This window comes from Triturus cristatus, chromosome 6 (genome assembly GCF_964204655.1).
Source record: "Triturus cristatus chromosome 6, aTriCri1.1, whole genome shotgun sequence".
In the NCBI taxonomy this organism is placed as follows: Eukaryota; Metazoa; Chordata; class Amphibia; order Caudata; family Salamandridae; genus Triturus; species Triturus cristatus.
Window position 1 is genome coordinate 1523937264 of NC_140589.1, and position 17946 is coordinate 1523955209.

The 17946-nt window shown below is 42.2% G+C and overlaps 1 protein-coding gene across 1 annotated transcript in view; it reads left to right on the forward strand.

Moving 5' to 3' along the window:
• LOC146821626 (nucleoporin NUP35-like) overlaps positions 1-17253 on the forward strand; it is a 108135-nt gene extending 90882 nt beyond the window's left edge. The window contains exons 6-9 of the mRNA XM_085612662.1: positions 2478-2547; positions 2660-2788; positions 6027-6191; positions 16618-17253. Of these exons, the coding sequence (XP_085468788.1) occupies positions 2478-2547; positions 2660-2788; positions 6027-6191; positions 16618-16695 (442 nt within the window). The 3' untranslated portion in view covers positions 16696-17253. The remainder of the gene's footprint in view (positions 1-2477; positions 2548-2659; positions 2789-6026; positions 6192-16617) is intronic.
• Positions 17254-17946: the final 693 nt, after the last annotated feature.

Genomic DNA, 17946 nt, shown 5'->3' on the forward strand with positions numbered 1-17946 from the left:
AGCCTCCTCTGGGACGGTAGACCCCGGATCGCCTACACAAAGCTGACCCTGCATTGCTACGATGGGGGCATTGGTCTCCCCGATCTTAAATACTATTGGGCATCTCAGCTGGCGGCGATCATCCACGGGATATATTGCAGCCCGGATGATCCCGGGTACGCTATGGATAGGTGGTTGCTTCCGGGGGCGACTATACTAGGGCTCTCTACGCCAAGCCCGGCAGGTTCCCATTGACTGGCCCCACAGCACACGCAGTCCAGGTGTGGCACATAGTTAATAAGCATCTGGGATGGGACGGTAAGCTTACACTGGCCACGCCGCTATGGAACTCTGAGAAATTAGGGAGCCTCTGGAAATCCAAGGGCTTTGATAAGTGGGATCTTATTGGGATCACACTAATCAAAGATGTGTGGGGGAAGGACACGGTTTTGCCGTTTGCATCCCTTAAACAGTATAGCATGATGGACACTGAATATTATCGGTATCTCCAGATCCGCCACGCGTTACTGGCGCTGGTCCCTAGGGATGATACACTGCCAGAGGCTTCCCCGCTGGAGGCCAGGGTGCTGGACGGGCACATCCCAGAGAAGACTATCTCCCTTATTTACAGGAAGTTGATCAACAATATGGAGGACCCCCTGCAGCTTCTTAAGAGCAAGTGGAACAGTGAAGGACTGGTATTGGACGATGAAGACTGGCAAGAAGCGATCTCCTCCCCGAGGGTGGTGGCAGTCCAAGCCAGGCTTAGATTAGTGCTGCTAAAAATATTGCATAGGACTTGTGTACCGGGCCCCAGGCTGGTTCGCATGGGGCGGGTGGAGAGCGGAGTTTGTAGACGGGGGTGTGGAGACACTGGAACCTTCATGCACATACTGTGGAGCTGTCAGCAGATAGAGGCGTATTGGAGAGACACATCGCACCATGCGGGCAGTATTAGGGGTTGATATGCAGCCAGAGGCGCGACTGTGCTTGCTGAATGTCTGGGAACCGACTGACCTCAACGCATGCACTAAGCAGTGGGCTACGCTGGCATTCATGATTGCAAAGAGGAACATCGTGCAGTTGTGGGGTGCAGTCCAGCCGCCCCTTTTGGAGAGGTGGAAGGAGGATTTAGATTGGTGCATGTTTAGGGAAAAGTCGGTGTTTATAGCCAGGGGATGCCCCGGGAAGTGGAGTAGGGTGTGGGGAGCATGGAACCATTATAAAGGGGATGTGTGTTCCCCACCTAGCCAGCAAGCGTAAGACGAGGCTTGTGGAACCCCCTAGCCGCAAAGAAACACTGCTTGTAAAATATATTGGAATGAGAAATTGTTGCGGATAGAAAATGAAGTTGCCTGCTAAGATGTAATTGATGTATTTCAGTCGACTTGGTTTAATAAAAAGAATTTAAAAAATAAAATAAAAATCAGTGCATTCTGGGAGCATTATACATAGCCTCATTTTGCTAAACTTTGAAAACGTGTGTACACATTTTTATACTGGAACAACTGTCAGTAATGCAGTCATAACCTACAACATTTACTTAGAGCGCTCACCCTAATAATAAAGGCTTTCAATTAATGAGCCATAAATACAAGTTTGAACAGCATTAACATATGGACAAAAATATTACCTTAACTGCATACAGTGCCCTTCCATGCTCCATAATGTGGTACTGTGAACTGGCAGCCAAAAGGTTAGCACTGCAGGGGGTTGGGCCCGTTTGTCCCAAGGACAAAATACACATGAAAACGTGTTGCCCTTGACCCCAAACAATATGTGCTGGGAGTTGGGCTATAAGAATTCCACATGCCTGGTATGTTTATATTTGTGTGTCCTATAAATGTTGTTTGTATTTCTGTCGAGAAAATTGTTGAACTGACACTCTAGTGTATTATTCATACAGTGCAAGCCAGAGCAAAACAAAGTCAGGATACCAGTTTTACAAGCAGTCAGGCACCCTGGGCAGGGATAAATGCGAATTTGCCCTGCAGAACACATACCTGTGCCAAGAGAGACCACATTAGTTCATTTCAAAAATATACTTAAACAGGATATTGATGAGCTGGGTGTACTTAATTTGTGATGGTCCATTGTTTCTATAAGGACAATACGTGCTGCTATGACTGCCAGTTCATGACTCCTGTGTAGATACTTAATTGTCCAGATTTACATGTTTGTATGAGTTTATTATTGAGTAACACTGAGCCTGCAAGAATAAGGTACACTACGGAATACGACTGCTGTCTGAATCTGTAAAATGTCCATAACATAAGCCGTAGCTCTGCTGCTCGAACCTTGAAGTCTGTCAAACCCTGGGCATAGCACTGCTGGCCAAAGCCTTTGTTTGTGAGATTTCATCCTGCCCTCAACCCGCCACTTTTATATTCGCCCCATAAAGTCTGTATTTGTTAATTTCAGTCCAGGTTGTTGATTGTACCTTTTTAAGTTCTGTGTTTTCTCATATATTGTAATACAATTGAGTGTTTTATTTTAAGCTTTCCGCAGGCGTCTGCTTCCTACATTCTGCTACAGTTTGCACAGTATGGAAACATTTTAAAGCATGTGGTAAGACTACTAAAACGTCAATAATGAACTATGTACACTATTTTTAGTTTGAGAAATTTCTCCCTGTTTAAAGACTACATCTTTTCTTTTTTAAATTTCAACCTCTTTGCAGATGTCTAACACAGGAAATTGGATGCACATTCAGTACCAGTCCAAATTGCAGGCCAGGAAAGCCTTGAGCAAAGATGGAAGGGTGTTTGGTGAATCTATAATGGTTGGGGTCAAGCCTTGCATAGATAAAGTAAGTGCTTTCTAGTTTAGGTGTGTATAAATTCTATCTATTTTAGAGCTGGGTGCATCCCTTTTTATCAAATTCCTTTTTGTGTTGCTTGATACAGTTATCATGAGCCTAGCTTTGTTTCTTGAGCTTGTGGGTTCTGTTAATTGGTGCAATAACTGTTGGTTTTAAAAGCACAGTCAAGTCTGTGTAAATTAATAATAGAGTTCCTTCCAGTCACCTACATCCTCAGCAGTTTTAAATTTTCTGAAGGAGCATGGGTATTGTAGTGAATGTGACCTGTAGACTGGCTTCCTTCTGTGCAAGTCTGCATTTGACCCAACCAGAGCTGTCCTTCTTACAAGTTGATGTCCTTTGTGATGTAATGGCCACTGTCATGTTTGCCATTCATTTTAAATGTGCGGTTTTCTTCAGATCTTAAACTTGTTTTGATAAAGGTTTATGGGGGGGGGGGGGGGTGTCCTTATACGTGTTGTAGTGCAAAAAGGAAGGGATGTGGTTAGTCTGTAATGCACCTCCTCATTCAGGCAAGAAGACGTTACCTGGTCTGATCAAAACCCTGTCATTAACGTGGTTCCTGAAGCCTCCCTCCTACAACTCCTGCCATTCAGTGAATAAAGGAGTCCTACTGAGGTTATGGTTTCTGGTGTGCAGTGCCATACGAAAGTAGTGAATTCACACCTTTGAATCTTTTTGGTAGACTTTCTCCAAATGATCTTAGCAGAACTAGCTGATGCTAAATACTGATGGCAATATTGGAGAAATATGGAGGATGAGTGAGCTTCCATTCAGTAACTCTGCATGACAATTTTGGTGACCAGGTTACAGAATTGAAGTTTTAGTCTCAAGTTTCAATTCCTTATGCAGGGATTTTCTGTGGATATGGTTAAATTGCTTATATTGTCTCTAAATGTCTGTTCTTACTCGCTGAGGCTTGATGTTAGTTGAAACCTCTTTGCCAGCTTCCTTCCTTTTTAAGTTGCAATATTGTCTTGGGAAGTAACCGAAATGATGTGAAAGATAATTTACCTTAAGTAGAAGTGACTTGTTACATTTTCATTTATTCTTCTGATTAAGTTGAACTGGAGCCTACTGTGGACTTCCGTTCTGACCAAACTTTGTACTTTAGTGCTTTTAAAAAAACAATGTTAATAGGTTTTCAACATGCAGGATTTGTGTTTTTTTTTACTTGTCTGTTTCTCTGCTTGAGAATCATGGCATACTCCAGCTACAGATGTTCCATACGAAGTGTGCATATAGTGCGGACTTCGCATCTAAAACCAATTGGATCGCTCATCCATGGTCTGCTTCTTTCAACACAACCTTCTCTTAAAGCATGCCAGGCTGCATATTTAAAATCACAATAGTAGTTCCTCGTTCCAATCAAACAAATCCCTCAAGATTACATTTTATTTGCCTTTTACCAAAGAGAGCTAGTGTTTTGTTGCTCTTGCTCTGGACCATCGTTATTGTGTACCAGCATTTTTATTCCCACAGATCAAATGACTAGTTTTCTCAAACTGCCTTCTAAGGCCTTAGAAATGGAAGATACTATGCAAATGCTGAACCTGATGCTGCGCTAGTCTGGGCTTTCCCTTCTGAGTTGAATGCAGAGTTCCATTTCAGCTTTGGTCCAGAGCACTTGAGATTTTGTGTCCTGCAGAGTATGTGGGTGCCCGAGGAACAGGATGAACCGACTATAGCGTATTCTGTTATGATTCATACCTTCTATTCAGCAGGATGCTATCTGTTTGGTTGTTGAGACTGAAGGTGAAGTGATTCTTTTGTATCAAGAAGGCATTAATGAACGAGGTATCCAAGAGGACTAGGACTGGTTGGACAAAAAGGCAATCTTTGAATAGACAATTATCAATAGATTTGAGCATAGTTAGGATTTTCGATCCTCAGGATAAACATGACAGTGGTCTTCTACCGCCATTGGTGCGTGATGTGTGAGCTTTTTGTTACAAACTGCCACGCTTTGGAAAAGATCACAGCATGTGTTTTACACAGCCAGAGCGATAATCCAGCTTGGTGATATGGAGAGCCTTAGGGCTGATTGCCTTCTCATCCATACAGATTATGCCAGCATGAATGCAGGAACTGTATATGAAATTGTCTTCTAAGTGTGATCATCCTGGCACAGTACTTCATTGGTATCCTGTAATGCTTTCAGCAGAATTCAGAAGATAAGCTTTTGGAGCTCTGTTGGGTCCATGTTGTGTTTTTTTATTTTTTTTATTTAAACGTATGCAGACCAGCTAGTGATATATACTTTGTATTCAGTCTCAAGCTAAACCCTATCTTGCTTAATGTTCGTTTTAATTCTCCATGGAAAGGTTTTCAGGCATAATTAATGTTTTGTCTCTGCAAGATTAGCACCTGCTCCAGACTTTCCTATACGACCACTGAAGCTAGGGAGGGGCGGTCTCATCCATAATCGGTTCCCCACCTTGCAGAAGTCCAATCCTTTCCTTTTTCTCACATGGGTTTAAATCAATGTTTGACATCTGAGTTTTCGCATTTGTTTCAATGAAGTGATTCCCTGTTTTTGCAGGTACATGTTTTCTGACATTCTGTTTCATTGGTGGTATTGCCTCACAGCTCTCTTAACAACTTCTTTAAAAAAAAAATGTAGATAGTCTTTGAAAGATACCACGCTGGAAAACTTATAGATTAATATAGAACTCTCATTAGCTCATCTACCTTCTCATCACCACTCAAACCCCCCCCCCCCCCCCCCCCCCCCCCCCCCCACACACACACACACACACATTTGTTTACTTTAGCGTGGTGAGGGAAGCTGGTAGGTTACAATAGTGCCGGTTATTCGTACAATGATTACTCCTTGAGTGGGAATGCCCCAAGACCGGGGGGCACACTGCTACACAAAACGTGTCCCTGATCTACAGATTGACATGTAAGGATGCAGAAGCCTGTAAATCTATGAGCAATGCAACCTGGAGAAGCACTGTTACAGGTAATTGAATACACATTTCTAAGTCCAGGCCCAAAATACTCTAACCCTTTTCACCTTTAATAGCCTTGATGTCCCTTTTCAACAACAGTACCCAAATCTAGGGTAGCAAATCACTGCAGTATCTAGGAGTTTGCTCTCCAACTCATTGTTTCCATGGGCCACCGAGGGGAAAAAGTGTTCTGTAACTGCAATTTAGCATAAAGCCCTGCATAATACTCATAATGTAGCATGTCTCGTTTTAATAAAATATTTATTTTCTAGAGTGTAATGGAAAGCTATGACAGGTCTTCCACGTGTTCCACATCCTCAGTCTACACACCACCAGTGAAAACAATCGGCACGCCTGTACAACCTTCTACAACTCCTAGAACAACTACAATGCGACCACTTTCTGCAGCGTATAAAGCATCAACCAGTGAATATCAGGTACTGAAGTGCTGTTGCATAAGTTACATTTTGCAGTTCTTGTGTTTAATGTGCGTGGTACGAAGCTCTTTGCTGTAAATGTGTTAGATTTATTAAATGGGATCTTTCGTAATTATTTTTTCATGCAACTTCTGAAGTCATCTAAATTGGGCATTGAGGCCACCGTTGCAGGTTTTATTCTGGTACTGTCTGGCAAATGGGAATTGGAAGCTATAGGTTACACAAGTGAGAGACAAATAACACCGCTATGGGTAATTAAAGTTCCTTAGTGCACCAGTGTTGCATCAGCTCCTGTTGATTTAGGGATTTAAGTTTCACTGAGAACTGTTGATAAAACAGTTTATGCCTCACGGTTTCTACCTGAATTTGGTTTTGGAACATCGATTGCCTCTAGTCCTGATCCTAAGTGGCCAACATTTTGTCTTTGATTAATGCGCCCTGCTGTAGAAGGATAAGATTAGGCAAATTTAGTAGACCTGCCTTTTGTGTACTGCATGCAAACGGACACAAAATAAGGGAACAGAGATCGAGAAACATACAGGCCTTAATACAGATGGGGGAATCCTAATCCTGTGGCAGTGAACCCTGGATAATGTGACTATAGGTTGTGGTGGAGTGCCTGTGTGATGTCCTTCGAGATAGAGGTGCTGGTCTGAAACAATTGCTGTTTCAGGCAAAATGACCCATTAAATCACTCTAATGGAACATGTGAAAGATGACAAAAGGTCACTGAATACACCTTGTTTTTATCAGGCATGGTATTTCTTTAAATATTGTATATCCTTTCTACCAGAATCAAACTAATACAGATGGAAGATGCGGCAAAATTAAAGGCGTGAAAAATCCCCCGAGACCAGTATTCACGTTGGAGACTGCAGGGGGAGCCCCAATGCCCCCACGGTCCCAGCCGGTTCCCCGGCTCCTGCGGAAGCCGGCATTGCTTTTGGACAAGGGGAGCTGCTGACATGCAGTTCCCTTTGTCCAAAAGCAATTCTGCTTTGCTGCTTGGAAGCTAGATCAGGTTTCCTGCTCTCGCTTCCAAGAAGCAATGCTGTGTTTGCTATGGCAGGGCGGGAGCCGTGCTCCTGCCCTGCCACAGCAAACTGCAATGTCACTGGGGTGGGCACCCTGGGACTTTGCAGGAGCTGGCCCTGGGGGGGTGGTCGTTCCCAGGGTCATAAAGGGCTCCAAGAGGGGGCTTGGTGGCCCCCCTCCCTTCGAGTACAAAGCCCCGGGGAGGTGGCGTTCCTCAGGGCATGTAATAAAGCCCAGGGGCTGGGGGGTGCGTGCGGCCCTCGCATATTAATGAATCATTGCCCCCGGGACCTGGCCCACCCGGGGGCTCAAAGCAACAAAGCACAGAAGCCTTTTTTTTGGCCCTGGGGACCCACATGGAGGCCTAGGGAGTTAGGGTGTGTCTACCCTACCCCCTTTTCTTCTTCTTTTTTTTTTTTTTTTTTTAACTGTCTTGTGACTCTGGTTTTACCAAGTCACAAGATGGCTGCCAACACTTCCTGGTTTGGAGCGTTGGCACCCAACCAGAATGAAGCTCGTGCGCGGGATGGTTCGCGAACACTCCTCTGCCTTCAGATGTATACGTTTTTGTTTTTTGAATTTCACAGGAACTACTGAACGGATTTACACCTTTCAAGAATTTTTTTTTTTTAAAAGGTTGCTTTCTGAACCAAGAGCTACATTTTTGCCAAATTTGGTGTAATTCCGTTCATCAGTTCGAGCTGTAGCTGTGTCTAAAGTTCCTATGGAAATTACCATTGGGGGGAAAAACATTTTGTGCCCCCCATTTTTCTCACCCCCCACTTGACTAATCACCCCTGAAACCTTTGAGGACCTGAGCTGACCTGAGTGAAACATTAGTTTGGAGAATTTCTCAAAGATTCATCAAACTGCGCCAAAGATATTGGCAAAAGAAAAAACGCTTTTTGAATAGAAACAATGTCCTAACCAGAACTACTTTCAGGCGACTGCCAGTAGGAGCGATATATTGGATAGATAGATATATTACTGCTCCTCAAACAGACCATTATGGGCACTCGCTAGAGGGCTATAGTCCAAAATACCTTGAGGCAGAGAGAAGTTACATGTTTCGACACTACTGCCTTTCTCAAACAAGCGAGCAAGCCATGAACTGAGGTTGCTTCCTTAAATAGAAAAATACAGCACACCATTACAAAGAATGTATTTTTAAAAACTGTATATAAATACACAGGATGCTCGCTTACAAATAGAGGTCTTGAACTCTTCATACATTGTGCCAAAAGCAGCAAAGCAGCCAGTGTGTTGGCTGCTCACTCTAAATACCTGATAGTAAAATTCTCCATGTGAATGTCTATTTTACTCCATTTTGTGTCACAATATTAATCTACACAAATACAAATTATCCGCATATAAATCTTATCGCTCCGTTAGGTAGCACTAAATATTTTCACAATAAATCCAAGTGGGAGACATTTGCAACATACTTTCAAGCCCATAAGAAAAGAATTTAAAGCCCATGTGAGCATAAACATACTAAATGTACTTTAAAAGATGTGTATCTCTTCCACAGTGCTGGTTTCAAACCGTTGGCACCTGAAGATAGAAGAAGAGCAAGAAATTAACAATAATCAATTACCTTACGGTCCCTGAAAGAGATTAAAATCCATGAACAGTCTGTGTAATGCAGTAATTACTGTTTTTCATGAGTATCTTGCAACTGGATATGGGCAATCTTTAGAAGTGATTGCTCTTCAATGTTCTAAGATTCATTTTTTGACAGGAAACGCGGTACTGCCAACATACCAAGGGCATTCCAGAATATAAACCACATATGGTGTAGTACATGTGGTGAATATATCTATTCTTTTTATGTTTTGGTATCTGTAATTATATAGGTGGTTTTATCAGATGTACTGCAGCAAGCCATAGATTTGCTGCACCTATCAAAGCCTAATAGTTTATTCTTGAGGCCCTCTGTTTTGTCTGGTGAAAAGCAACTTTTTACCAGATTCCTTCAATGATCTTGCTTTTTTTAAGTTACAGAAGGTGCACTGCCAATAGTTGATTACATATTAGTATCAGTACATAGTAACCCCCTGTATAATTTTATTAATCCATGGTGTTGTATACTAGATGTTGAAATGAATTGAGTGATCCTGTTCTCATCCTTTTTAATCTTGAGGGATAACAGTTCTTCCCAACTCCACCTACTTTATTTTTTGCTTCCTATAAAATAAGCTATCCTCATTGTCTAAAATGGGACAAGACAAATTTTCATTCTTTTATAAAATCTGAAATTGTTACTGCAGTTTGAATTAATTAACCATATGGGATACTCAGTTTTAAGTTATGGGGGTGTCAACTACAGGCGTGTAACTAAAAGTATTGCCTACTGTGGGTTTGCAGTATTTTCAGGTCACTAACTTCTCATCCTTAATTCTCAAAGTAACATCCAGATAGGTTACTTGATGGTTTTTCAGTTAGTCATTAAGTTGCTCAAAAGATCTCTTGCTTTCTTCAGATCACCATTCAGAATCTCAAAAATATCTATGTACCGAAGTCAAAGAACTATATTTTCAATGTAGACCTTTTCCCTGCCCAGACCGCTTTCTCCTCTATTAGCTCATGAGAACAATTTTGTTTAATTAGGGACGAAGTAGATGCCTGTTGCTGCGCCTCTTGCTTGTCTATTATAATAACCTGAGCTGCATCAAATACCTTTGAAAGCCAACATACAATGCATTGCAGTAGTCCAGTCTGGAAGAGAGGGCTTGAATCGGAGGTTGCCTTGCCTGTTGCAGAATGAAAGGTAGAATCTTTTTGAGTTTCTTCTTAATTAAGAAACCGGTTGTCATGAGTTTAAATATGGGATTAGAAGGACAGTTTAGAGTCAGTTTAGAGTCGTATACAACACCCAGGTTGCGAGCCGAGGTAGTATGTTCAGGGCTCAACCCCAATGATTGAGGCCACCAAGCTGAGGACTAAGGCACTGCTGAACACTAGTATTTCAGTTTTATCTGAATTCAATTGGAGACAAATCGCATTCATCCAGCTAGCTACTTCCACAAAACCGTTTTTAAATTGATTTTGTGAGTGGCTCAGGTTCCTTTTTATTCTAATTATTATTAGGGCGTCGTCTACATAGGCATAAAACTGAAAACCAAAAGAGGCAATCGGGTCAGTTAGAGGAGCGGCATGATGATTGATTATATTTATGCAGAATCTGCTCCGTAATATGAATATTTTAACAAAACAGATTACTTCTAGCTCAAACTGACAGTTTCAAAAAACGCATTAACCCCTTCTGTGCCCATGACGAGCTGGACTCGTCATGGGCTGCGGTGGCGCTGTGCCCATGACGAGTCCAGCTCGTCATGAACTCCGCCCGCTAATGCAAGGCGCGGCACTGGGCGGGGAAAGGGGCGGGCATGCAAGGGGTTAACACGTTGCTGCAGTGGAAGGTCATTCGCAAAGGTTGACAGGTCATATTTCTGTTGTTTATTTCTATATTTGGGTGTCAGGTGCTAATGAGGTGAAACCTTTGCCCTGATAGTGATTGCCTTACGCGAGTTTAAGCTATTGCCATTTTAAATGACAATGTTTTTTATGTTTTAAAAACCAAAATAAAAGGCATACCCATTTACAATGCCAATAGCTCAAACTCTTGTAACTGCAAGACCTATTGCATTGCAAATGCTTGTTTACTTTTTTTGTTTCTGGAGATTCCCAGAGACCTTTGACCTGCAGATCCGTCTCATGAATTGAAAGCGCACGGGACAATTGTCCAGTCCTGCAATTACCAAGAGCGTCCTTTTCGTCTGTCGCTGGTAGTTGAGTAACCACCGACGACACGTGGTGTTTGGTAGGCGGGGGCAACGTCCATGCTGCTGTTAATTACTGGGTATAAACTTCCACATCTTTATTTTGCCCCCTTCCTATTATCGGCTTAGGAAAGCTGGAGCCTTAATGTACTGGTTTGTGATGGGTCTGGTGGCCTCCACAAAAGGCAGGTCTGTGCCTCTAGTTACAGATAGGTCGCCACCTTTTTGTTTTCCTGATTCCTATGGTCAGTTCTGATGGTAAAACGCTTGCCTCACCGGCCCGCAGCAGCTACACAGAGCAGACTCCTACCATTATGAGGACATTAACGACTTATTAAGGGCATCTCAAAAACCCGGGTGTCTCATTGTACATAAAACAAACCGGGTTCATTACTCCACTCAAGGGCACATATTTGTTTCGATTTTGTTGGAGAAAAGCCCGAGCCAGCAGTGTTCCTATTTGGGCCGGTGCTTTTAAGCCTTCACAGACCTCTGCGAGTACACTCTGTGCTGTGAGCTGTATCTTACCAACTTCCAATATACAATTGCACATTTTCAATTAATTCTGTTTTGGAGGCATTCTAACCTGTTATATTCATCTAGTGTTTAAAACCGCAATGCCGTTTCCAAGCACTATAAATCACCAGCCTTTATCCTCTAATATAATAATGCTTGATTTATGGATGCCGAAGCATGACAAGCCGATTTGGCTTTGCTGGCTTTCAATCTCATGATGAGACTGTGCACTTACTTCACTGATCCATCTTACAGGCTGTGAGCAAGTCCTTTTTAAATATTAAAACATACCACCAGTAGTAAGTGTACATGTGGTATTGTTAGGCGGATGTTTGGTGGTGTTAACGGTGTTGAATCGTTGTAGAGAGGTTCGCCAGCAAACAGAGGGAGGTTGTTTTTTAGGTGCTCAAAGGACGTGTTCGCACCTCTTATCAAGAGAAAGACAACTGAATAAACACCTATGAGGCTGGGTTTAAAAGTTGCTTTTAATTAGTTCCTTAGTGCCTCGTTGTCTGTGTTGACGTGTACTGCCATTTGTCATTTTCTGCTCCATTACCGATGTAAAAGCGAAGTCTTTTTTTCGCTGTCACCTAAAATGTCCCAGGTTTTGTTTTTCAAAATCTGGTCGCCCAAAGTAACTTGAGTGAGCGGTTGCTCTTTACAAAGTAGCGACTGAGCAGCTTGGGCATGCCATACATAGTGTGTATGGAGGGAGGCTTGAACATCCTGTGATTCTGTACAAATCACTTAACCCCCTCTTCCCCCATGCCTAAAATGAATGTGTCCGGCTGTACCGCAACTGCTGCTCGTGTAAAGCGCTTCGATACCTTCAGTCGGGTACGCGCTTATGTAAAACTACACAAAACAAAGTGTCCAGAATCGCATAGTGGATGGCGCTTTGACTCGTTCATCCCACAGAGGCACACTGGCGGTGGTGCCCACAAAAGCATGAAAGGCAGCAACGGGCAGTAGGTGGTGTTGGTAAGGAGAGCGGGCTGAAAGAAAACACAAAGCAGTGCGCCACACGTGCACCAGTGGCGAAAAATTAACTGATCCATGTAACTGGGTCAGTCGCCGGGCGGAAAAAAGCAGCCAAAAGGTGGGTCAAAGACAACAAAGGGACCATAGAACAGAGAGATATTAAGAGGGGCACTACAGTGAGCGAATTACAAGAGATGGGCGTGGCCAAACTTCAGAGACTACACCAAGCCTCGCAAAGCAGTGCATGCTCGCTGCTAGGCTCGACTTAAAAATGACAACATAAAGCTACACATTAATGGGTTTAAAACATTTTTCACTCCGGCTGTGCCCTCCAGTCATGGGAGGAATAAGGGCGGCCTTTGTATCTTTCTATCCCACAAATTGAATGCAAGTAGGGTGGACCTGGCGGCATCTAACGCTTATAATCGGATACTAAAAATTGATATTGATAATCTCATTGCACCGTTCTTGAAAATTTTTAAAATAACATCCAAGCCCATCAGGTGGGGGAAGTTATAAGGCAGCTGCAGGAGGACTTGGATATTACCTACAGGAACACAGAGAAGGATCGCTGCCTATTGTGGGGAGGAGACTTCAATGTGGACCCATGCACCTTGGCGGATGGGGGACCGTGTGGTGTATCTTTAGATGATGACAGACACTTCTCATTTTCTGCACACCCCTGTTGGGGAGTTGCTAAACTCAGTTAAATATTCTATGGACTTGGGTTTTGTAAATTACTTCTTCTCCCCACCAACATCATTCAGTAGCACTTTTAATGGTCGTGGGTTTTCTTCTATCATTGATTTTCTTTTTAATATCGAACAGATACGCCGATAGATTATATAATTTTAAAACTCATTTGGTAGCTTTTAGTGATCATTTCCCTATCGGCTTCACTCTAGACTTGCCGTCTGGAGTGTTATCTACCAGATTTATGCCGGCCGAGCCTCTACACGATATTGCCATTAATATACAAAATGGTTATAAGATTAGATGGGCAGGGGTGGACACTTTGCAATTAACCAAGCTACTTTTAACACAGTATAACTCGGACTTCTTAACCTGTCTAAATGAGCAGGCATTGGATACAAATATCAGCAATACTTATAGTAATATTTCATTAGCTATCCAAAACAATTTGACAAATCTAAAAGTACCCCTAAGTTTAAGCTATGTTGGTTTTGACGCGCAGTGCAGCAAGTCACATGCTGCACTTAAATCCTTGTTGCACGAGTCGAGGAGGGACCAAGAAGTAATCAAAAGGGCCAGGGTGGCGTACAAGCTGTCCATTAAAAAAAGCAAAGAGGCCATTAAATTAGAACTGTGGCAGGCCCTCAAGCAAGCATCTGCCTTAAAGGATATGAAAGGATTTTGGAAGGCAGTGAATGCCCCTTTTCTGGCCCCTAAAAATAACCTAGTTTTCAAAATGCAATTGGGGAAGACAAATGGGTGTCTCATTTTTCATGTTTATACTGTAGTAATGCGATCCCCATTATTTGTGAGGAACCCATCTCAAGTCCCGAAGCAATCTTCCAATTTGTATTGATTTTAATGTGGACGAGGTGATCCTGGCTATTAACACAAGTGTAGGTAGAAAAGCTCCAGGCCCAGACAGTATACCTGTGGACCTTTACAAATCTCCTTTGCTTTGGGGCCCACTTTTAACCTTGGTCCTAAGGGCCTGTTGTACACATGGCTTCACCCCAACCTGGATAGAGTCCACGCTTGTCCATATCTTTAAGAAAGGTGACAAACGACCCAGCCTGTTAGAGATCAATTTCTTTGCTGGACTCCCTAGTGAAAGTGGCCGGGCGTGTTGTTTTAAATAGACTGCTGTCATGGGTGAAGGACTCTGGCATTATATCAGAGGTCCAGTAGGATTGCGTAAAGGCCTAGGCACCGTGAAACAGGGCCTGAACCCGAGTCTCATATTGGGAAAATACACCCGGGCAAAAAAAGGGAGTCTCTTTATGTGTTTTGCTGACTTGAGTTTGGCGTTTGACTGTGTCAATCACCAGAAACTTTGCCATATTTTAGAGAACATGGGGGTGGAAACTCAATTAATTAATTTTTTAAACCCGTCTTATTGAGAGGCACGGGCCTAGGGTTAGTTATGGAAGAAGTGGTGAGCTTAGTGGCATCTTTCCTGTTGGCAAGGGGGCAAGACAGCGGTGTGTCCTGGCCCCCCTTCTCTTTACCCTCTATATTCAGTCTTGGCGACACCCTATCTAGGGATTGCCAGTATTTACCCAGGATTGTCAAAAGGTCAATTGGCACATTGCTATATGCTGACGATGCAGTCTTGTTAGCCCGCACTCCTACTAGCCTACAAAGAATAGTGACCTATTTTGCTTCCTACAAGTCAAATCTTGATCTAAAAGTTAACATTTATGAAACGTAGCAAGCCCAGCGTTAAGTGTCATGAAATTTTTATAAATAGTGTTAGACTTAATTTCACTGATCACTTTTCATACCTGGGAATTGTATTCGATAAAAGGGGTTCTTGGTCTAAAGCTGTTAATTGCAGAAAATTGCTTTTTGCTAAAGCCATCAGCGCCTTAATAAACTTTGCTAGGAAACTGGGAAAGCACTCTATTGATGACTTGGTAATTTATAAAGCTAAATGTGTCTCAGTCGCTCTGTATGGAGCTGGTATCTGGGGACATGTTAATGTGGAGTCTCTTCAGCAAGTCTAGAATGGGTTCCTGAGGTATCTCTTAGCTGTGCCAAACAGCACGGCTACGTATACCTGTCACGCTGAGTAGGGGCTGCCGTACCTGTCCAACCTTATTAAAATCCAGCCGATCTTGTTGTGACATAGGGTGTGGACAGTTGCGGCCACAGCTCTCAATCGGGATGTTATAAAAGATTGCCTGAATCTTCAACAGGCAAAATGCATTCCCTGGCTTGCCTATATCAAAAACGTTATGCAGGACTTGGACTATTCTGCGTTTTTTGATAATCCTGAGACCCTATCCTGTCTCACGTGAAGGGACCTGAAGGCGTTGTGTTTAAATCATTTAGAATCGATCAGGCTATCCTCTAATATTATGAAACCATTGTTTCGGACCAATCAATTGCTTTTGATTAAGGCGGGGATAAAACCTTATATATTATTTACACATAGTAATTATGATGGGTTATTATTGACACGTTTACGCCTAGGCAACTTTCATAATCTAGTTACCTTTCCCCAGCCAAATGATTGGTTACGCTTTCTCTGTCCGTGCCCCTGCCATGACACTGCAGTACAGTCAATCCACATTATATTTTTTTGTAAATTTTACATCTCACTCAGGAAAAGGTGGATTTTGCCTCATCTGAAACTGTTAGGCCTGAGACGCTGTCGACCTGCTTTTATTAAGTTGCTGTTTCTGGATGATATTGTTACTGACCATATTGCAAAATATCTGAAAGGGGTGGTCAGAACCAGGAAAACAATGCAAGGCCTGATCTAACTTTAACTGATTTACTAGTTTACTTACGCTAGGGTTGTATATTGATGTGAGACCATGGTATTGATTGTAACTTTTTAACCTATGCTACCCCAAACATATGCTTGTAATTTATAATTGGCTGTTATTGCATTCCATAGTTTTATATTGTACGTATGTCGTTTTTGATATGTTTGTACTTTTATGATTATATATATTTTAATCGAATAAAGCGTATCTTGACTTGACAACATAATGGGGGGAATATATATTTTAATCGAATAAAGCGTATCTTGACTTGACAACATAATGGGGGAATACTATCATAAAATGTGCTGTTTTGCCAAATAACTTAACCTCTTCAGTGCCCCGCCCTTTCCACGCCCTGTGCTGGGCGTTTCATTAGCGGGCAGGGTTCATGACGAGAGTCTCGTCATGGGCACTGAAGGGGGTTAATAAAACCTGCTGCATAATGTGGTCCTCTCTGACACACAATTGCAGTGTCCCTGGGTATATCTGATCTTTAAAAGCCTTAGTCCTTTATTTTATATATAACTGTAACCTTTACAAAATGCATGCTGTTTTGTAGTTGAGAAGAATGTAATTTTTCAAGTGCACTCTAAGACCTACTGCTTTGATGTCTGAATGCACAATTTTCTTTTGTTTTTTTACCAGGTTGTTGCTGACCGACAGACACCAAGGAAAGATGACAGCATTGTTTCTAAAGCCATGGAATACATGTTTGGATGGTAGTTCGAAGGCGGGAGAGCCTCACTGATATAAACTCGTCAGCCTTTTTGGTTAGTTATATAACCAACTGGCAGCACTATTATTTCTCTGTCTACTTGGGATGGCAGTTGGCGGTCTTTTAGGATGCTGTGCACATGGAGGGAGTGAACAGAATGGTGATTGTCAAGGTCCCCTTTATTTTAAGAACTACATGTCGGTCATCAATGTGAAAGTAAAATGCTGGTTCTACTGCATCCGTTACACCTATTTAATAAGGAGCAATATATATTTTTGACTAAAATGATTGACATGCCCAAGCAAAGGGACACTGTGCGAAATGTGACATGTTTGTGGGCTAAGGCACAAGTAATTATGTTTAATAGATTTTGTACAGCAGCGCCTTTTAACGTTTGAAAACCTTATTTGGTTGCTTTCCTTCTTCTAAACTTACCTGATTAACACGTGCTCTTTTAAAATGAATATTGTCTATAATGAGCATGGTCTTAATGTTTGTCTGTTCTTCTCATTGTTACATATTTTTAAAATTTTATTGTAAATTCACAAATAAACGTGTTGCATACATTGCAGTCTTAAGTCCTTTGAACGAATGTTGGTGTTAGGCCAAGTGTTTATCCATCGAAGTGTGGTGGTTCTTTCAATGTATGCAGAACAACTAATAAATGCTCAGCAAGGTTGGTAGCAGTGGGTAAATATTCAGGCTAAATGTTTACTGCATGGTAACAGGTGTATGACTTCAGACTTACAGGTGCAATCTAACACAATTTCATTCATCCAAACAGGCTCTACCAACAATGAGAGGTATCGTGTACAATCTTCGCCTAAAAGAATGTTGATTTCCAGTTAATCTGAGAATGGAAAATGATTTATCAAAGACACAAACTCTTATTAACCCTCATTTCGCTCCAGAAGAAAACAACGAAGTTTCAAGTTAGAATTGAGAACATGACTTAGCTTAATCCATGTAACACTAATGCTTACTCCATGCCTTCCTCTTTCTGCAATAAAAGACCTGGGGCACTGCTGCACAGAACTGTAAACTTTTTGAAGTTTATCAAAATTCAGTTGAAGTCGCCAATTTAACTTTGAACTTCTAACGAGGACCCCCCCTTTGCTCATCTGGCATCAACCTGAGTTTTGCACTCCGAAATATAGTGATGCAGATGTGTGGATAAGATACGTGTATATGTCTTTAATGAAATCTGGAGTTTACCTCCAAGTTAAGCTAAACGTGTCCGTTCACAACCTTGCAACCAC